Below are 22547 nucleotides of genomic sequence, written 5' to 3'. Positions count from 1 at the left end.
GAAGTGCTGACTTTCACCAGGGAAGTCTCTTCTGCTTTTCACTGGAAGATTAGAAATATTCCTTTTTGACTTGATAGAAAGAGTGTCTACCATCTCTAAATAAAGAATATCTGTTAATGTATTGGTGTGTGGTGTGGCTGAGCTCCTTACACATGAATCAGTTAGTGACAGCAAAGGGTAAATATCACACATTCTGGAAGTCTGTAGTACCTGTAGGTGAGAAGCATCCCTTGTTGGCTTGGGGAGAACTGAGAGAAGTACAAGGAGTGGTGTGAAGAGAGCACTCACCTTGAATACAGTTTGTACATTTGTGTCTCAGGTCTGTTCCCAACCTTCTGCCTCCCTTATGAGTTGTGCAATTTAAATAACAAGTGAGCACTCCCTTCCTCCTCAAAACATGACCAAATTTGCTTAAAGTGATCTGATTGAAAAGATCATTTGTATAGACTGTATTCAGCACAGTGGAGTTGAGAAATATGGTAATTTGAATAGCAGTGTGTTTTCTTCCCATGTGACAGTTTGAATATTTTTGTCATAACTTTTTAGGGAATAAAAGTTAATTTTGTAGAATACTCTGTATTTTACAGTTGTAGCGACAGTGTTTATTTTATATAAATGTTTTCAAGTTCTTTTAAAGTAACTTGATTCTAAGGCATAAGGTGAATATAAATAAACTTCCATACACCCATCAAACATTACCGATTGTTAGGATATTTTGTTCACCACTTTCAGTGTTTTCATCAGATTTTACTGACCCCTGGAAAATGATGTATTCCAGAGCTTTGTCTTTGTACAGAACTGGAAGTGTAAAAGACAGAGGGAGAATTTTATGTGCAATATATCTCTTTCTACCTTCCTTTTCATCTGTTTGTCCACTCATGAAAGTAATAAAAAGCATGGTTGGGAAATGTCTAGAAATACATAGAAATCCTGCTTGTGATTGTCTGGAGCTCCACTGCTTATAAACTCCTGGTTCTAACAGTTTCCTAATGGTATCTATATTCTGCTGCATGTCATTAGGCAGCACCTGCTACATGTTTGCTTAGTGAAGGAGAGAAGTGCTGGAAAATACTGCAGCTGCACTATATAAACAGTAGTGGCAAAATGCAAATAGCAAAGTGATGAGCTGAGTCTGAATTGCCAGCTAAAACCACAGAGAGGTGCTGACTTTGGTATCTGTAGCAGACCCATGGGACGGCAAGAGGTGGTTTTGCTGCCTGGATGTGCATAGCTGCCTGGAGGATGAATTGTGATAGGTGAGCTGGAGTATGGGAGCAGTGAAAGGGGCTGTCAGGAGGCAGAGTAGATTTCTGCTGAGTCCGAATGATGGGATTTCAAAGTAAAGTCTCGAGTGACTGTTTCTGCTGTTTGCTGAGACTCTTCATATTTCTTAATACTGGAATCGTGTTTTACTGTGACACTTTGCTTCAGTCATTTTAAATAGGCTAACGAACAGTGTCAGATGGTAAAGACTTTCAATTGCTGCTAACCTGGGCTGAATTTGAACTACTGACCTAAAGGTGAAAGGTCTCTTATCCCATTACCAATCCCCTAAGCCCACTAGAATCCATTCTGCACACAGTTTATACCAGCTGTTCATGGCCATTTTTAGAACCGAAAGAAAAGGTGATTTTGCTGCCAAACAACACTTCTTCACACAAGAGGGTCAGCCGACAACAGTTAACCAGATTTTTGCCACATTCTTGCCTCCTAATGCAACTTCTATTATGTAGCTACTGGTTGTCTGCTTTTCAGGCTTCCCAAAAGAACTACAGAAAAGCATTGCTAATTGTTGTTGATAGAAGAGAACAACATTGTTTGTGTAAGTCATTGAATCTGAAAGATGCCATTAACAGTGCTGCCAGGGCATGGAGTGATATCTTAGAGACAATGTTACCACATAACTATCATAAAATACTATTTATAAAGGAGAGAAAAAGGAGGCTCCCCTCTATTTTTAATAAGTAGAGAAACAAAAGATCGTTCTTCACAGGGCACGTTAGTTTCTTTCCTTTGCTGAATTTGATGTAAGGCAAACCCAAGATTGGCTGCAGTGTGACCAGAGCCATCTTGAACGAAGTACTCTGAGAGGGCTTTAGTACTGCTGCTAAATACAGTGAAAGTAGGGATTGTATCTTTAGGAAAGACAGTGTAGGTTTTGTGAGTGCAAGTTTCTTTATCATTTATTTCTTTTGTGGAGCATGTAGTAGAAAGGAAATTGTGTAGAATTACTGAATTGTGAGATTTTTTATTTTTTTTTTGAAGTGTGTTAATTGAGAAAGTTATGTTGAAATTGTGAGCTAAATAATTTGTTGATATAAAGTGTGTGCTGTTTGTTTATAACACAGAAAAGACAGATTCAATATTCATAGGCTACATAAGTGTTTTCTTACATGTGTCCATCCAGTACAATAAAGAAAAAAATCCTTGCAAATTAAAATTGAGAAAATTGAATTAATAATTATTGGAAGATAAATTCCTATAAGGAAGTAGATTAAATTTCTTTTCAGAGTTATTATACACTATGATTAAAAAATTAGTTGGTACCAAATATCTGTACATTACTCTTTATTTCTACGATATCTTACTGAGGAAACAACAGAAGTCTATCTGAGCACCTTAGTTGATAGAAATTTTTGTAGTTCTAGTTGAACTCAGTTCTTCGATCACACACTGATAAATCAGAAAATAAACAGCAACTGTTATTGCATACTATGTCTGCAGAAAAGGACAACACAGGAGATTGCCTGTTATGTATTCCTGTGTGCTCTCCATTCATTCTGTGCATTATTCCAATTGTTGTCTATTATCCAGCAGCCTTTCTGGAAAGCTGTTTTTATTATGTGCTCCCAAACCCCATATACACATGAACTATTTTGCAGAAAGAGGATGTGACCCCAGAGTGCTCCTGCTCATAGTAGTCAGGAAGCTGGCATGCCTGAAGAGCAGAGCATGTATGCACCTCTGTGGCTGTTCAGTTCTCGGAAATAGAAACCAGGCTTACTGAAATAAAGGGGATTGAGGAGCATTTGTAAGTTGGTGGGTTTGGGTCAATTAATACTGGATTTGGCTGCAGCAGAAAAGCCTGTGGGACTCCAGGTGAATCATGTTTCCTGGAAACTGAGGTGTATGTTGAAAGTTAGTTTTGAGATTATTTATCTGAATGTAAAGGAGTATATGACACCAACCAGGGACTTACAGTAGTAGGAGTGACATAGGCTATAGTTTTAAGTCTACCGAAATTTAGATTTTCTTGGCCTCTGTGGTCTGCTTGAATGCTCCAACTGGTGTGTGAGTAACTTGATGCCTCATGCACACAGGGGAAAGAGCGCGATCTGTGAGAGTATGCAGAAGTGTTTGCAATTAGATCTGAGTACCTTGATGGTCTTGAGAAAAATGTGTCCTGAAATATTCCCCTGAATATAAGGGGAGCAGTCATTGCTAATTTAACTCTTATCTCCAACTGTTCATAAAAACTGCATGACTGTTTTTGTAGCTGTGGATGAACCCCAGTATGGTAAAGCATTAAGACCGTTGGCAGTCCCAGAACAGGCGGAGAACTAGCAGCTTCTCCATACTGTTCTGGGGATGGATGCTAACTGGACTGTGATGTTGGCAGGTTCCCCTAGCTCTTTTTTACCTGCATGTATTATTAGTTACTATCTTCTCACAGGCTTTACCACTATTGTCTCTTGCTGTACAAACTAGAAGAGGTTAGGGAAGCAAAACCACTTGTAATACTCACAGGGAATCTAACTGCTGTGAGATGTCTGTAGAAGAGCAGATCCCATATGAAGGGGAAGCACTTTCCCTTTACCCTGTATGGATGTTGTTAGCTAAAACAGGTATGGCTTTGTAGACTTGAAAGCAGGAACATAAGTGGCATTTTTCAGAGAAAGAGGTGTGTGTGTATCACAGAAGATGGGGAGTAAGACTTTTTAAAGGAGATATGTATTGTACTTAAATGCACTGAAATGATGACTCATTATAAATTGTGTATGACCAGACTTTGGTGTAAGTAAAGGAACTGGTAGTAGAGGTGATACTTTTGGCAGCTAACTGAGAGATGTCCTGTTGAGAATAAGGTACAGCTGCCTCGATGATATAGCTATGATCCTTAGATTGCTTGCTGCAGACATGTCTGGTTTTGCCCTTTGTGTTAAGGACAGAGATAATGTGTGAATTTGCACACTATCTCATAACCATACCAACATTGGCTCTTACTTTATTGACTAGGTCTTCATTGGCAAAATCTTGTATCAGCTGACTACAAAATTGAGTAAGACTGTAGTCAGCTGACTACAAAATTGAGGAGTTGATCAATTGAGAGGATTCAGCTCTGTTTGTGAGAGTACTTGCATTCATCTCTAAAAATTCAGTCCTTGACTTAGCAGGTATAAAATGGCAAGTAAAGGCTGCCGATGGAGAAGAGATATAGCATAAAGTTGATAGAAGAAAATACAACAGGCAGGCAGAACAAGAGTGACACCTGAAGTAGAAGGCTGAAAAGTAAAAAAGTGTTTAAAGCCTAGCTTTTAATAGTAATTAAAAAAAAAATTACAACAATTACATTAGTCAAATAGCTGAAACAGTTATTGTAGAGCTTTGGTGTCTTTGGGGGGATTTTGATGAGGTTTTTGTGGGGGGAGGGGAGGGAGAAGAGGGGTCTAATCTTTTCACTTTTCCTACTCCTGTCCTTCCTTGCTTTGGAAAAGGTTAGAGCTTTAATTTCAGATCCTGCATGTATCTATCTGTTGGGTGGATTCTTGTACATCCAAAACTCTATTTCAGAGTGCTTGTTGAACCAGGATATGGCATTACTGCTTGATTAGAGCCCTTTTGTACTGTACACTGAAGCATATTCTGTATATTCCTAAAAACACTGACGCCCTCCTGCCCCCCTCCCTTGCCAAAAGAAAATGGCAAATGCTAAAACATGTACAGATTGGTCCACACACCTCACTGAAAGGTTAAAGTTACAAATAAGTTAACCAGGATTTCAAGGTTAAAATTCTTCTCTACCCCATTTTGGTCATCTGATGGTCTTAATGTATACCAAAATGCATTTAAAATGTATTTAGTACCCCAAAATTAGTGGTATGATTGGTACTGTCTACATTACGCCTAAACAGCACTTGTTGAAGCATAGTCCTGAAAGCATGCAGAACAACTTCTCCTCACCCCAAAAAAAACCTCAAAAAAATTTTCCTCGTCATATTTTCTGAATGCTGTTTTGTGTGCAGACACAAAGGGAGTATTTTGAAGAAACAGAAGAAAATATTGACCAAGTCAAAGATCTGTACTGAAGAATGGATTAAATAAATGTTTGTGAGTCGTAAGAACCAAACAACAAAAATATTTTTCTTTCCAGAAGCATTCCATCCTATTTTGATCATCAACAATAAAGCTGAAAACAACAAAGAAGCTATTGAATCTGGAATGCCAATTGCTATCCAAAAAAAATGACAGTATAACAAAATAATGCAAATGTCTTTGTAATAAAAAAGAAAAAAAAAGAAGAAATATTGTAATTTAATTATCTGGAATGTTCGTATTCCAAATGTGTTCCAAATCCGAAGGTAATTTTTTAAGACTTGAGTTCCAAAATAAGAGAATAAGTTCTGTTGTCCAAACATGAATGTGTGATAAGTAACTTAGGGAGTTTTAATAGAAACTTCAGGTCTTAATAGAAATTGAATTGCGTTAATTTAACACTGCAGGATAGACACGGAGATGTTTCTTAGATTCTCGAAATACTGTTATTAAGCTTGACATGCTGGAGAATATCGTGTGTTAGGTAGAATCAAGATTGAATCCCAAAGGTACATCCTAAACCGTATAATCAGATTCCCATTTCAATGTCACTTTTATCCTTCAAAGAATAGGTGCTTGTTTCAGTGATGATTTGTCATTAAAATTATGTCAAAACGTCTTAAAATGTTGTTGAAACTCTAAACAAACTCACAGCACACAGAGGGCTAATTATGGATGCCATCTGTTTATTTTTACAAAGCTTTTTTCTGAAAGACCAAAGCATCATCTTGTACTGATAAGCCACAAGATTATACTAGTGACTAAATGTTTTCATTAAAACTAGTGTACTTGAAGGAAGAAAGACAAGTGATTTGGTCACTGACCTTTTCCTGTGTCGCAAAATGTACAGAGTGTGACATCTCATGATAGAGAAACCATTGTGAAGTGCGTTTTCTTGAGGTGTTTTAGCACTCGGAACACAAACACTTTATAATAAAAGTGTCAGTTCTGTTGTAATTTCAATATGGAAAGTCTAATAGCTGTCTCTGTGTGAAGATTTTAGCATGCCTATTTTTTACTTGATCTGTATGGTGCGCTCTCCTATCTTTGGGTGCTTTCTTTCTGTACTCTGTCTAGTTAAAGGGTCTGTTTAAAGTTAATAAATATGTCTGTTTAGATCCCCATTTCAAGGAAAAGTGTGTGTGTGTGTATGTGCACATGCGCGCACATGTGTGCATGCTTGTACGCACATGCCAGGTTAGCCTGAACGACGGGTATTCCCATGGCAGCATCATCCAAAGCCCTTAGCAGCAATTTGCTGAGAGTGCAGAGCGACTCTGCTGGTCCAGCCCAGCTATTGTGCATGCTAAGCACTAAACAGATAAGTCTGGAGGGGGGGGGGGCGGAAAATTGGAGGATCCATCTGCTCATTTCTGCTACACTGCGCTGATGCAAGATTACGCTAATCTGGTTGCTTGTCAGGACAGGTTAGTGAAAGCAGGCGAATGGGTGAGATTTAGGGTAGGCTTGTTCTATGGAAAATTGTAAGTGGCTCCTGTATGTGCCATGTGAAGTGTAGCAGAATGGGTTGATTATCAGCTACTTGGAGATTTTCGGTTAAAATATACTTATGGCTACAGTGCAAGTCCTTTCAAAACTAAATTGCATGGGAAAAGCTTCTGAGCAAATGAAAATTAACTCATCATCACCAGGTACATTTGAATTTGTAAAATAAATGAAAAAAGAAACCATAACAAACCCCTGCAAACCTCCAAATCCTCCTAAGGTGTTCTCTCTAGTTTTCCTTTTGTATGCTGCTCCTAGTTATTGTAATCTGCTAATTACTTTATTTTCTGGGGTGTCCCTGCAAAGATGGTGTTTGCTGATGTTTGTCAATTTTTTGGGGAAAAAGACCAACACGGGAATGTATACTTTGTCTGTTCTTTAGCTGATTTGATTTCTTGTTTGTCTGTGTTTGTTTATGGAGAGGGATTTTTTCGTCGTTGTTGTTTTTTGTTACCTATTGACTGACAGTTCTTGACCTTGCAGGTTGAACATCCCGTCACAGAATGCATTACGGGCCTGGACTTAGTCCAAGAAATGATCCGTGTTGCTAAGGGTTACCCTCTCAGGCACAAACAGGCTGATATTCCCATCAACGGCTGGGCGGTTGAATGTCGAGTTTATGCTGAGGTAAATGAGTGGTAATGGGGAGGAAGGTAGGTGGCTGAATTGTGAGTAATAGTAGCGGGGTGTGGGTAGATGCCAAGGTGAAGTCAAGGAATATCATATGAAAGTCACGATTTAAGAGTATGCAACACAAATGGTTAATGAGATTTTGTAGAATTGTAGAATTTAATTTTTTTAATGAAAAATACAACATATATTTCAAGATAGCTTTTTTTCTGAAAATCAAAATAAAAAAAGGTAAAAGAGAAAATGAAGGTTTATTTCTAAGCATGCTTGCTGTATGTTCTGTTCATGTTTAATGATGCAGTGCTGGAGCTACTTACTACAGTTAACTAGTGTTTCCAGGTTTCTTAACTTGTGTACGTGAAACTTGTTGACTTAAGAAGACAGTTAAAATTCAATGGCTTACAGAATTTTTGTTGTTGTATTAAAACATTTAAATAGGTTGTTGAAAAAGCAAGTTATATGTCTCTGAAACAACAGTTTATAGGACAAACTTTCAAAGTGCATTGCAAGATAATAACTTTATAATTATGGTATGACTATCTGACCTTTAAAAAAGCTTACTAAAATCTAAGAGCCATTTTCAAGCATGTTTAAGACATTTCAAGGTAATGTCTTTTTGCTGCCATTTTTGATGCGTGAAAACCAAGATTTGTTAATTAAAAATGATGCCTAGCTTCATTTTGTTTTAGGAGTGTTCTAGGTGATAGTGCTTTTCAGAAATAATTCACCACCTTGAGATGTTTTTCTTCCCTCTCAACTATTGTGGCTTTTGTGATCAAGGGCATCTTACTTTATGTTGGTTTTATTCTTTCTCTTCATGCACATAATCCTCAACTTGCTACACTGATTACAAGTTACATGAACTATTCTGATAAATAATAAATATTTGCCGTGTGATTGGCGTGGAAGCTATTCAGAGTATGGATAGGCTTTACATAGGCTTTATGGAGTAACTGATGCTTGGCTTTTTTTTTTTTTCTGTTCAGTTTAGATTCCCTCACATTTATAAGTATGTGATGGGTCCAACTACTTTGCCATGAATTTGGTTATTCTGTAGGCCATATATTTATTTGCTGTCCTATTAAGTTTATATTGGCATTGCATTATGTAGGAGATTTCAAAGGCATAAAGCTCAGTTTGATTTCTTAAGATAATTGAATTTCTAACTGCTCTTTTTATCTCTGAAATTTTTGTTCCTAATACTCTCTTCTCAACTCCACCCTTCTGAATACTTGCCCATCCTTCTTCCAAGGCACAATGTAGCAATTGAAAATGTCATCTTTGTATATTTTGGTGGTGTACTGTAGCTGTGTGTAGAACACTTCTTTTGTGCTTTTTGACTGTGATTCAAGAGAATTTATATGCTTCCAGCTGTTTATTTGGAGCCACAGGGGTAGGTGGATGAAGAAATGTACTTCAACACAAGTAATTCTGGGGAAGAAAACAAAGTCATTCCAGTAGTGGTTTCTGTTAGACATCAAGCTTTTAAGTGTTATCTTCTCCTCGTCTATAAAAGCTTAATGGTTTCTCATGTTGAATTTTTTTTCAGGACCCCTACAAATCTTTTGGCCTGCCATCCATTGGTAAACTGTCTCAGTATCAGGAGCCATTGCAGGTGCCAAGTGTAAGTAGCTTGGTTCTGGTGTTCATAGGTGCTGAGTGTCTCTTTTATAGATGGAGACTATAAGTACTTGGCAGCTTTGTAAATCAGGCCTTTTTTCCAGCTTCTTGCCAGGGGGGATGGGACAGGATGTGACAATACTTATTTGTGCAACCTGAAAAACTGCTTAAAAATACACAGTTCCAAACTGGGTTTAAAATGTTCAAATTTGGTGTAACAGGAAACCATTATATGTTGAAATACCTTGTTACATTCTATAACTTTCAGCTTAAGTTTTTCAAACACATGATTTGAAAGTACACTGAAATGTTGCATGAGCTCTTTAAGCACAGAGAACTGGGGACATCGAGAGACTGCCAGTGCTTTCTGTTTAGCTTTGTGGACTTTTAAGAGAAGATTTGTTACAGTGATTATTACACGTTTCAGGATACAGCCTGACTATATGGAAAGGCTGTTTAACGAACAGTGTTTTCTGTTACGTGTAAGGAAAGGACACTGCCTTTCTGTAAAACCAAGGTAGTCTAAGTCATAAGTGCACATATACATGACACTATGTCAGTTAGTGGAAAGATGAGGCTGTACCATCTGTGAATACGATTATTCAGTCTGATTGCTTGCAGGGAAAATAGTGAAAGATTACAGAAGGAATCTCAAATGTGGAGATGTTATTGGATATATGATTTATTTCGCTTCTTAAATTGTTTTTGCCTGTGTACTTTCTAAAGGGACCTGACCCTTTCTGGTCTTTAAGGCTTCATGCTGTGTTCAAAGCCTGAAAGCAGAAAAAAAATTGTGAAGATCTAAAAGGCATTGTGTGATCTTAAAGAGGAGATGAGGGAAAAAGGTATCATTGGATGTATCTAAACTTTTTTTTAATGAAACAAAGAGTGTATTTAATAAGAATTTATAATGAATACTCCAGTGGTTGTTAGAAGTTTTCACCATGTTGTAATAGCTAACAGGATGTCAAACATTTTGCCCTTGCAAGTTTTTGCAATTTGCAATTTTCCAAACGTGAGACCTGTTGAAAGTACAAGTGATAATGGACAAACTATACCCCCTACAGTCTTTGTCCCACCAAATCTTTCTTCAATTAATGCTGCAGCAGGAGTTTTATGTAATAACATTTGCGCTTGTGAGCCATCCATACAAAGAAAAAACAATTAAAATGCCTTAAATGTTCTGCTTACTGCTGTTATTTGCTTGTGTGAATGTTGCATGTCAGCTAAATGGACCACAGAATAGATAAAGTGATTGGGTGCAGGAGAGTGCACACTAAGCTTTGTCTATCATTATTGCTGGGAGCAATCAAATTGATGCCAGCAGGACAGTAGACGCGTTGACAGCTGTAATTATGTATCTCCATGGTGATCACTTTTGGCCTGTCATGGAGGCCCATGAGTCCCCTCCCTTGCAAGCATTTAATCAGATTGGGCTGTCACTTGTCAGGTAGACGGGGTGGGCTGGGAGTTGTGCTTAGGGGGAGAGGTGAATTGAAAATGAAGGGTGGGAGATGCCTGATTGCTTCACGTGGTCCATCGTGGTACCAAAGAAAGAAATTTTAATTACACTGGAGGCTTCAGAGCAATGGTTTGAGGAGCTCATAGGGAGTGTCTAGGCTGTTCTCTTTCTGTATACTTCTATTGTCCTATTAAAAATAGAGCAGCTATTTTTATGTAGACACTCATGGTTTGGTGTCTTAATACATGTTTTCTACCACTGTGAAACTAATTTCTCTCCTGAGAATGTTGTGCCGCTAAGAACAAAATTAATATGACTAAAAAAGTTCACTGTTACAGGCCTATTGTGCCATAGTGTTTGTTTGATGCATTTTAGATTTTAGAATTGTCAACAAGTTGGCTTAAAATAATGTAGTGGAGAATTGTAGTGTGTCATAGCGAGTTTGGCTTATGAGTGGTGTATTGCCCAGTGCATTTTCAATTTGTTTCCTCGGTGTCTCAAGTTAGCTCTGATTGTCTACTTGTGCCTGTTTGTCAGCTGCTCAAGCTGGTGGAACTGGTGTGTGTGGCTGTGAGGGTTTTTTTTCTTAGCCATAGATGGGAATATGCTGGCTATATTTTTGTCATGTAGTCTGTAATTTCCTTAGAACATGGTACTTGTAAATACCTAATTTTTTCGTCTTTCATAATGAAGCTTAAGATGGGTGACCACAAAACCCTGTATTGTGATAGCGAGCATTCACATTCAGTGTTGTTACACAACATAGCAAATGTACTGCCATATCTGAAAAGCTCCAGCATTGCTCTTTGCCAGTATGATCAGCAGTCTGGAGTTCTAATGACTCTTACCAGAAAGAGAAAACTCTTACACTGTGATACAGCAAAGAATTGAGAAATACTAGAACCTGTATGTGTTGGCAAGTGGAATTTGATGCACTAGCAGTTCATTGCAGGACTTGGGACATAGATTATGCTTTTTTTGCTCTTAAGCTCTTTTTAATTTTTCAGTTTAATGTTGTCCTGGTGTAATAACACATAATGGTAGTTACAACAGCAGTAAAAGCATTTGGACTATAATACCAGTGAGCTGTAAGGTCCAGTAGAGTCTTGAATCCTTGCCTTTCTTTGGTATTTTAAATAGTGAGTAAAAGAAAGGAAATATGTTCTGTTATAGTGAGTATCTGTTGAATTAGGTTTTCTTTTTCATCCAGTGTTCATTAAGTTCTGTCACACCATATAGTTTATAAAATCACCTACTGTTACCAGGCTCTGAAAATGTAAGCACCACAGGGAGAATTGAAGATGGTAAATGTATTTCTTTTCTGCTGTCATTTGTTTTAGTCATCTTGGGTTTATTTTAAGAAAATTAAACTTCTACAGAGGAGTCCAGATTTTTTTAAAAAAGGAAATTAAGTAATAGTTTTTAAAGAATTTTAAGTTCTTACTGTAACTTTCTAATTTTTTAGGATATTGTACTTAGGAGAAAGTGTAAATTTAAAGTAGCAAATGTAAATGAATAGTGGTATGTTTGCATGTTGCAGATGAAAAGAAGCACAGAGCATGTTACATTAACATCTGACTAACCTGCTTACTGTGGGTCTGAATTATGCACCTTTCATGGTTTTTTTCCTTTGTCAAAATTTGATATACATGGATAAATACATGCACATGTATGCATATGTGAAGCACCCCTAAACACTTGTATGTAATCACTTCATAGGTGCTACTTTGGAGATAAAAGTATAATACAAATATGTACATGGAGTATGTATGTCATACCTTCACACCTTATATATGTATTTATCGAGTATTAAAAAAAATGTCATGGGCAAGAGATTTATCTGGGACTGAGTAGATAAGTGAATTCTTTCTGATTTGAATGTGAGAATGTATGCATTGACCTTATACAGAGGCAAATATCCGTGGAAGAAGAATGGTTTAGCAGTTATAAGAAAGAGCTGGGAAATATGCTGCATGTTTTTTTCTGTAATCATGACGTGTCTGAACTACCTTTTTATCAGTAGTTAATGTTAAACGTACCTGGTACAAGTAGTGGGGGCCTAGTTAAACATAGATAAAGCACATTCAGATAAGATGTGATAAAAATGCTACAGAATTGCTACTTCATATATGAGTATGTATGTTGTGCAAATAAGTGTAAACACATAATAAATATGCAAATATAAACATATAAATACAAATATATGCATAAGTAATTTATTTTTTTTTTTAATGAAAACATTAGAATGTCATAAAAACTAGTCAGACAGTGTTTCTTACTGAAGAAAGTGAGTACACCTGCTAGGGTATCTTTTTATGTCATTTGGATAATAAAGTCATCATCATGCCCTCATGTGGATTCTGTAGACAAGAGGTTCTACATGTGGTCCCTTGATAATTGCCTAAATTAAAATATTAAAGGCCTAACAGCCGTTGCGTTGACCTTTTTCTGCCTTGCTGCAGACAGATGAGCTGCTGTTTATTACAAAGGTTCCTTCCCACAGGTGAAGATTTAAGTGAGATTCCAGTGCCCTCTTTCCCACCCCCTTTACAATGTGGTATATCGGAGCCCTGCTGCTTCAACAGCTTTGATTAGAGCCCTCCATCCTTATGATCCCCAGAATGCGTTTATCACTCTCCAGATATTTTGATTAGTTTTTAAAAAATATTTCAGATTCCAGCGCTTAAAAGCAGCAATTTAATAAATATTTATTCCCCCGAAGTTGCTCATTTGAAAAGTTTTATATGGCTAACCTCATTGCTACAGTGATGAAATCAAACTGAGAGATGAAAACAAGAATCAGCAATATACTAACTAACTTGTTGGCTGGTTAACAGCAATCATCCTCTTCAAAAGAAATTTTTGAACTTGTGTTATTTTTTTCCATGAATATTGCAGAATCAGAGCTTTAATTGGGGCTGTGTCCTTACAAAGCAAAGCCATGGAAAAAGCTGTGTAAACATTAAAGCCTCAGGGGAACAGCGGCATTAGAAAAAAAATGTTTTACAGTTGAGAGGGTAAGGCAGAGAAGGAAAGTGTTACAGACATGAAAACCACAGGATCAGTATTCCTATGGAGCTGATAAGCAGAGCTCCAAAGTTCCCGCTGAATGTTCTCTACTTGTATTCCTACTGGAGCTCTTGGAAGGGCTGTAGCAGAACATGGGGGATGTGATTACATATAGATGCAGAAAGGATGTGATTATAAGGGGCATCCTTCATGCCAGGTGTCAGTCAGAAAAATAATTACAACTGTTTTATCACAGGGATTGAATTGGAATTGGATATGTTCAGAGTTGAAGTTTAGAGTGTGTAACACAACCTAAATTGTTAGATCAGATTTAATGTTTACTGTACATTGTAGGAGAACAAAAGAGAATTTTGACTATCAATTGAAGATTGCAGATGTGTTTCTTTCAAAGGAGCGAATAACTTGCAAGTATTTTTCCTGGTAGAGGAAAAAGCTCCCCTTCCCCCCTCCAAGCTTCTATGAAAACAAATAATTATTCTGGTTCTTCAAGGGGAAAAAATGTGTATGATAAGCTTCATGGGTGTTATGTTTTAAGCCTGCCGGGTAGATTTGATCCTCATGTTGAAATTTTTTTTTTTTCCAATATATAATTATTTTTACTTGTTTTTTGAAGGTACGTGTTGACAGTGGCGTAAAACAAGGAAGCGATATTAGCATTTTTTATGATCCTATGATCTCAAAAGTGAGTTGATTATTATTTTTCAATATTCTAAAGGCATGAAACACTAATTTTATAAATGGGTCTTTTAAATGAGAGTATATTAAAGGATTGGTAAATCAGTATTTTAAAGGTGCTAGGGATAACATGCCTCAAGGGAATATGAAAGAAGTGAAGGAAGGTTTGGAATAGAGGAAATTTAGTGTCAGTTCTCAACATTTTTTATTTTTTTGTTTAGTCTTTTGACACCATAAGTATTTGTCTTGCAGTTTCTAATTATTAAAAAAATCCTGATTTAAACAGAAGACACTACTTTCAGACTTAGGTGCTGCCCATCTCTCTCTTTTTTTAATTTAACCTAGCCAGAACTAAAATTTCATTCATTCTGGCTTCCAAAAGGATTGGGGCAATCCCAAGCATAAATACAGGCTGGGCAGAGAATGAATTGAGAGCAGCCCTGAGGAGAAAGACTTGAGGGTTTTTTCTGGAGGGGAAGCTCAACATGACCCGGAAATGTGCGCTCGCAGCCCAGAAAGCCAACCATATCCTGGGCTGCATCAAAAAGAGTGTGACCAGCAGGTTGAGGGAGGTGATTCTCCCCCTTTACTCTGCTCTTGTAAGACTCCTCCTGCAGTGCTGCATTCAGCTCTGGGGCCCCCAACACAAAAGCGGCATGGAGCTGTTGGAGTGAGTCCAGAGGAGGACCACAAAGATGACCAGAGGGCTGGAGCACCTCAGCTACAGAGACAGGCTGAGAGAGTTGGGCTTTTCAGCCTGGAGAAGAGAAGGCTCCAGGAAGACCTTACAGCAGCCTTCCAGTACTTAAAGGGGCCTACAAGGATGCTGGAGAGGGACTTTTTACAGGGCAAGTAGTGATAGCACAGGGGGGAATGGCTTTAAGCTGAAAGAGGGTAGATTTAGATTAGCTATTAGGAAGAAGTTGCTCAGAGAAGTTGTGGCTGCCCCATCCCTGGCAGTGTTCAAGGCAAGGCTGGATGGAGCTTTAAGCACCCTCATCTATTGGGAGGTGTCCCTGCCCATGGCAGGAGGGTTAGAAGTGGATGATCTTTAAAGTCCCTTCCAATGCAAACAATTCTGTGAAAAAGAAGCAGTGAAAGAAATGGCTGGTAGTGTCTATTAGTATTAGTTCTTAGTCATCAGTAGCATATTGGTAAAATCAAATATGACATTATAGTCAGAGTTCAGTTGTCAGAAATATTCACTCTTAAATCTTAAAAGCTGGTTGGTCATTAGGAATGAGGAGAATCAACTAGGTATTGAACTCTAATTTTTTGAGTGCGTAAAGAAGAAGAAAGAGCTTGTTTAAATGCTCTAAATTTTATGAAGGAAAAGTGATTTGCCTTCTTTCATTGAATGGGTAAAGAAATTTTTTTTTTTTCCCTTGATGTTTTAGAGTGTCTCTGAAGCACAGATACAGTAATATGCAAGAAATGTTTTTGTGACTGCAAGTTCTGCAAACCATTTTTAGTTTAAATGCTATTCAAAATCTAGAGGCAAACTATCTCATTTCTGTGTAACTTAAATCCTTTTTTTTTTTTTTTTCCTTTTTTAGCTGATTACCTATGGCTCTAATAGAGCTGAAGCATTGAAAACAATGGAAGAAGCTTTGGACAATTACGTAATTCGAGGTAACTACAGAAATTTGGGTTCCTAGTGTGATAGGCTGCCATCTATTTCAAGAAAACAGCTTGAAAATGTAGTAATTAGCAAATTGAGTAAAGTTCCCGCTTCTTAAGTGCAAATTAAACCAGGAAAAGCTTGTGTTAATTAAGCTGAGAAGATACATCAAATCTAAAGAGACTTCATTTTTTTTTTCCATCATTTTTACTTGAATATTATAAGATAAATATTTAGATTATTTCCTTAAACTCATAAAGAATTTTCACATAATGGTAGCATTCATTTATTATGTTGTAGAGGGAAAAAAAGGCCACTGCACTGTAAGAAATTTACAATTCTGAAAGTAATTGCCCTTTTATAGCAGTTTAATACATTGATAGTGGTCAAATAATAATGCAGTATTTGGTAATATGGAGGTATTTAAAAGACGTGTTGATGTGGTGCTTATGCTTTTATAGTGACATGGTTTAGTGGTGGACTTGACAGTATTAGGTTAATGGTTGGACTTGATGATCTTAAAGGTCTTTTCCAACCTAAACAATTCTGATTATATATATATTTTTCTTACTTTCAGGGTAATTGTTTAGATTTGGGCAAATACAGACGCAGGCTGATGATCAGAATGTGGTTCAGCTCTTGCTGACTGACTGCCTAGGAGAAGCGGCCATCCTTCCAGCCTTTCCAAGCAGCAGGGGTGAATCAGCTATGACCGCTTTAACTCCTTTTAAGTTTTAGAGAGGGAAGTCATGGTTTGTGTGGGAGAAATCTTTAGATCTTCCTCTGTGTATTATGGAAAATAAGGACAACTCAAGATAGGAGAGGAAAAGCCTGGATTTTTTATTTCTTTTCATGGAGGTGATTAGAGAAAGGAACTGTAATGTAGCAAAAATCTTTATTTAACCTCTTAACTCTGTGGATGTTTGGGGAAGTTATTTTCTTCCTTAGTAGTCAGTATACTTGAAGAAGCAGGATAGGTGGGAAGGCAACTGTTCGAGGATTCGCTTTTTTCCTTCTTTTATTTGCTGGACAGGTTGCTCCATGGTTTCAGATGGGAGAAAGACTTGGAATACTTATTTAATTCCTCGCTCGAAGGGCTGGGAGGAGGGGCAGGAGAGACCTCATATAGTAGAAAATCATATGAGTGTTTCTGTAAAACTTGGTTTGGCTTTAGTGCTGTCTGCTGAATTCTACGGATGCCATGTCAGACTCAAAAGATTTATTTCGGGGAAAATGAGCATCTCTCTACCACAGTGTAGCTAGATAGGTGGTAGGATTAGCCATTCTAAATAACCTGCTAACTCCACAGTGAATGTATACTGGTGCAACTTGAGCCACTAGCCTGTTGCAGTACAATGTGCTGATGTAAACCCCTGCTGTATAACAGCTGAGTAAATTTATATGAGAGAAATTTATATTGCTGTAGCTAAACCGATGTGATGTAGGATTTGTTGGGGATTTTGTTGTTGTTTTTAATGGAGACAGGCTCTGGATTCTAAGTGATGCTAGAAGGATTGTATTTAATAAGAATATTGGAATTGTGTGTGGAGCATCATCTTTTATTGTGTGCTATAATATGAGGTGGAATCTGATTGTTTGTTCTTAGGTGTTTTACACAGAAGTGTATGGACCTAATAACAATTCCACAGATACATAAATACCTACCAAGGATATGACACCTCACACCTGAAAACTACTGATTTGCGTTCTTGATTTTTTTTAGTCTTTTATTGGTTTGCCTGTATGCATTTAAGTGTTTATATCTGATATGCCTGTAGTATTTCTACCTCTTAAAGAGCTCTTAATCTATGAAAAACATTGAAAGAGGTAATAAATGAACTACAGAAGGAAATGCATTTTTCTTTTTTAAAGTATTGCCAAGGGCAATTTTTAATTTACCACAGGTTTCAAAGGCAGATGAATTTCAGAACACATTTTTAGTTGTGGTAGCCAGTGGTTTCCATTTGAAAACCAACAGGATTTTTGTGTAGTTTTATACAGCTGGTAGTTTCTTCTCAGGGTTTATTTAAAATGGAACACTCATGGATATTAAAATATTCATTCTTTTTCCTGGTGTGGACAATGCTTGATAGGGTAGTTTGTAGAAACTCTTCTATCTGTAGTGTTCTGAACTGCATTGACACATGTAGAACTTCATGTTCAGAGGAATTGTCTCTAATGTTCAAGTAAGCTTAACAGGTGATGAAGAAGTAATATATTGGTATTTAAATGAACAACAATAATAAAACATCAGGAAAGTAAAAGGAATTTAATGCAATTTCTTACTAAAACAATTGTGTGTATTTTTGCTTTAAAATGTTGGGTGCTGTGTGAAACAGTAAAACCACCTTGATCTTAGGTGAAAGTGCGTCACATGAAGTCTTCTCTATAACTGAGTTATCAGTAGTAAAAGACACAGAATAGTTTTTACCTAGGTTTGAGGTTACTTGTTTTTATATTTGAATAGTGGACCTGTACATAACTATTTAGAGATCACCATAGTCTTCCTGCATGGTGTTCTCCACATTCCTATTTCTGAACACTGTTGTCGCCCTCCCCTGCAATTTCCACGGAAGCAGCTTTTATGTTTGCTTTGTGGTTTAGAGACAGCGTGTTTTCCCCTGTAAATAACAAGCCTCTTCTGTGTTACAAAGCATTTTAGCTAAGCAATACCAGTTGAATTCGGTGTGAATTTTACCGATAATATACACTGTGAGAATTTAGATTTACATTCCCAAGAATTGCAACATTTCTGTAAACAAAGATGCTCCTTCACTCACATAGGGTGGGAATGGGATAGGGTGACTGGGTAACAGGTCAAGGACCATCTAATGGGTAGCTTAGGGACTGCTAATGGAAGATGGAGTCTTTCCCATCACTTCTGTGTCACCAGTTCAAAGCAGGCAAAAGTTGGTAAGGACTTTTAGTCACTAATATTTTGATGGTTGCTTGCTGACCTGCATGAAATCAGTGGTCTTTATCCAGTTCCTAGAAGACAAATGTCCTCTTGGAACAAATGGCAGCATATAATGTCATTCATGGCAGTCCCAGCAGAGAATCCGGGGACTGACCGCTATGCTCATGGACCCTCCAGGAGGTGGGTTGAGGCATGCTGGCAGTGTGAAGTGCAAGGACTTACTCTGCTGCTCCTTGTCTACTGGCTGTATAAGCTGACATTAAATTTCTGCTGCTGTGCCTTTAGGATATCCAAGAGCTACCCCATTCCCTTTTAGCTCCATTCCACTTACAGGGAATGTCTTCAGACTACAGTCTATTGACTTGTTTTGTAGGACCGGATAGTACCTGGCCTTGAATCCATGGTTCAGCTGTCCCTACCAATTAAATCTGCCTGACAACATCACAAAGGAAACTAAATTAATTACGTTAAAAAAAATAATAACCCAATACTTGCAAAGAAAGCAGACTTATGCAAAATTATAGGAAATAATATTTTAGGCAGCCAAGACTGCATCTTATAGTGCCTGTAGTAGCAGTATCTTAATTATAAATGCTGGGTAAATCCAATTGTGATATTTGCATCAATGCTATGCTCTGGAAATACCTATTGTCTTAATACTTTATTACAGTTTGGGCTGGTGACAACTTGCACACACTGTAATAAGAAATTCTACAATCTGTTCGTTGGTAGATGCCAGCAATGTGACTAACTGAAGATACATTCAGTGTGGTTATGGGAATGAAATCTGCATCTTATTTCCTGTGTAATATCTCCACTGTTATTAATGGGAGCAGATGAAAGTCTAGGATAGTACTTCTTTGAGTGAGGGATTGGATTAAATGATCTCTTGAGGTCCTTTACAGTCTAAATTATTCTGATATGAACCAACTCCTCCATTGAGAACTGATCTGAATTAAAAATCTCCGTTGAGACTTCTGAATGAGGAAAACTCTAGTTAGGTAACATTTTTATGCATGGGTCTTCCAGTGTAGTTCAGGGATGATTAATGTTCAGGGTCTAACCCAGATTTGTCTCATGCAGATACACTTTTAGTTTTATCCAGTGGTCACTGGAGAATTTGTGAATACTGAAAAGTTTAAGGTATTGGTCAAACATAGAGGCATTGTTACTCATCGGGATGAGGCATGAATTATTTCCCGTGAGCATGCACTGTTGTCCATAGTTCATCTTTATCTTGTTTTGTGCCACTTCAGAAACTTAAGGTTTTGGTTTTTCTGTTTAATTTGAACAATCGAAATAGGATATTGAAAGAATACTTTTCAGTTTGTCTACTTCATGTGTAAACATGACATGGTGTGATTTCCTTTTTCTCAGTTTCTCTAAGATTTTAGCATGTATTTGTTATCTAATTTGTGATGCTGGATAATCTGTTCATTTAAAGGCATGTATAAAACCTAATGTGAAGTTCTGGAAAGATATGTATGAAAATTGTTTTTATTTAAGTAAAAGAAATTGACATATTTATGCAGCAAGTAGGACTTAGTTCACCAGAGGTCTGATTGGGCAGATAGCTCATATCCTTGAGTGCAGAGATTCCTGTAATCTTTCCTTTGACCTCTGCTTTTTATCTTCCCTACTGATTCAAATATAAAGCAGTAACATGAAATTAACAGTTTTTGTGTCAAGTCAACTGTTCTGTGTTGAGATCCCACTTGCTGTGGGGAAGGGAGGAATGTAGTAGACCATTTGGGAGAAAGATAAGTGGGAAAAAGAGTGTCTGAGGAAAGAGTAAGCAGCAGATAGAACAAGAAGGAGTAGAAATGAGGCGGAAATAAGGGAGCCAAGAACTGTGGTGGTGAGAATCTTCCAGCGTGGGGAGAAAGAGCATGCATGGAATAGAAAATAGAAAAGCGATAAGTATCTGTGGTGAATGTTTGAGGGGAATGGGAATATAGAAGTTAACTCAATAGATGAGTGGAGACCCGTCAGAACACTGGCAGCAGAAACTGTCGTCATGAGTTTTTGCAACTGTAAACATGCTAATTGGGAGAAAAAAGACGGTTGTGCTTAGTGTTGTAAAGAAGGCCTTGGCTTACCAAGAAAAAGCACCCAACAACAAAACCCCCCCACACTTCAATTTTAGTATTTTGTCACATATTTCAAAGACATTAATTTTCAGGTAAGAAGGTTTTTGCAATAAATTTTAATTAAATCCAAAATTACTGAATGATTTTGTCTTTTATGTATTAATTGAGAAGATACTTCTTAGTGGCAGTGGTACTTGTCTTACACTCTCTTGTGTTCTGATCCCATGCAGGTATGCAAGTGCACTCATTGATACTGCGAACAAAACAGTCTTTGTGTGTAAGCCAGTTTTCCTGCAAAGCCAGCATATAGTGTCTGTTTGTTCTTAAAAAAGGCATGAAACAGGCCTCGTTTTCCTGGTTGTGCTTTAAAAAAGTGCTGCAACAGGTTGTACAACTGAACTGTGGATTCTCCTGTTTGCATCGCAGAAGTAAGGGGCTGGGAGTTGTGCGAGAGTCTTTGTGTTCTCTGAGCTTTCGCAACAGGGACTAGCAGGTTCTCAAGTGTGTCAGCGTGGAAACTGAAATTGGAGAAGGGGAAGCAACAAACTTGGTTCAAAACCACTAGAAGGGACCATTGCAGGATGCTTGGTAACACTAGCTTGGAGCACAGATGCTGGCATGAGGGAGGAATCTCCTCCTGTTTCTCGTCTTCTTTACTTAAGCAAGTCACAGGGCAGGGAATGGGAAAGACAGCTTGTCAGTGGAACATTATGGTGTGTGATTTAGGAAGGGTTGTAGACTACTACACTATGGAGGGAAAAGAGGGAAGGGCAACTGAAGATCGGGTAAAAGAGGAAGGCAATGTGTTACTGGTGCAGGAGAGGGGAAATAAAGTATCTTTTAATTTTTTTTTGTCAGAGGAGTGTTTTTTTTAATTTATTTTTTAATTAAAGAAAAGAGTTGTTGCAGTTGAAGAGGCATTGAAAGACAAGTGCTGTTATTTCTAGTTATGCGCCTTAGGTATAATGTTGTCCTGGTGTTCTGTTTCCCTTCTTTAGAGTAAAGGGGTGGCTGAGGAGAGGGTGATGGCAGGACGGCCATCCATTTTCTTTCACTTGTTCTTGACAAAGCCTGCTTAACTTCTGTTTGCAACTATTCTACTGATTCAAACATTCATACGTGTTTGCTAACACCATGCTTAATCTTATTGAGAGATTCAGAAGTATATGCAGTACAAAATGTCGTTTCAGTTTGAACTAGTGATTTTTACAGTAAGATGCTACCATATATTATCTGTTTCCACTCACACACTTCTTTTCCCCCCTTTATTCTGGTCTGAGTTCTGTGAGCTCCAACCTTAAATATATAAAAGAATTAATGTTTTAATTGAAATACATGTTCAGCTCTGAAGGTCAGTGGTGTACTCATCCTTTTAGAACTTTATGTGGATGTTTATGTATTAAAATCACAAAACTAAAAAAGCCTTTTTTCTTGTTTTAGGGATGGGACTTTGTATGCAGATAGCCTGTTCTGAAAGGAATTGGAGCAAAACACAAGCTTTGAAAGACAATTAAACAGTTGAATGTTGAGGGTTTTAGGGAATATTATGACAACTTTTGGAATTGCAGACATAGAGGCTAGCTGGGTAGTAATCACGGACCTTGAAAAGTTCATGTGTTAAAAGTGGTGTTTTCATAGTCTGTGCAAATCTATGATAATGTTCTGTTTTTAAGTGGAAAATAA

At 37.5% G+C, this 22547-nt stretch overlaps 1 protein-coding gene across 4 annotated transcripts in view; it reads left to right on the top strand.

Moving 5' to 3' along the window:
* PCCA (propionyl-CoA carboxylase subunit alpha) overlaps nucleotides 1–22547 on the top strand; it is a 277569-nt gene that overhangs the window by 108180 nt on the left and 146842 nt on the right. For all 4 annotated transcript variants that reach the window (XM_030476424.1, XM_030476421.1, XM_030476422.1 and 1 more), the window contains 4 exons: nucleotides 7303–7446; nucleotides 8999–9073; nucleotides 14175–14243; nucleotides 15793–15868. In XM_030476424.1, coding sequence (XP_030332284.1) covers nucleotides 7303–7446; nucleotides 8999–9073; nucleotides 14175–14243; nucleotides 15793–15868 — 364 coding nt within the window. The remainder of the gene's footprint in view (nucleotides 1–7302; nucleotides 7447–8998; nucleotides 9074–14174; nucleotides 14244–15792; nucleotides 15869–22547) is intronic.

The sequence above is a fragment of the Strigops habroptila genome, chromosome 2 (assembly GCF_004027225.2).
Source record: "Strigops habroptila isolate Jane chromosome 2, bStrHab1.2.pri, whole genome shotgun sequence".
NCBI lineage: Eukaryota > Metazoa > Chordata > Aves > Psittaciformes > Psittacidae > Strigops > Strigops habroptila.
The sequence above is the reverse complement of the archived record's forward strand: the minus strand, read 5'-3'. Positions and strand labels throughout refer to the sequence as shown.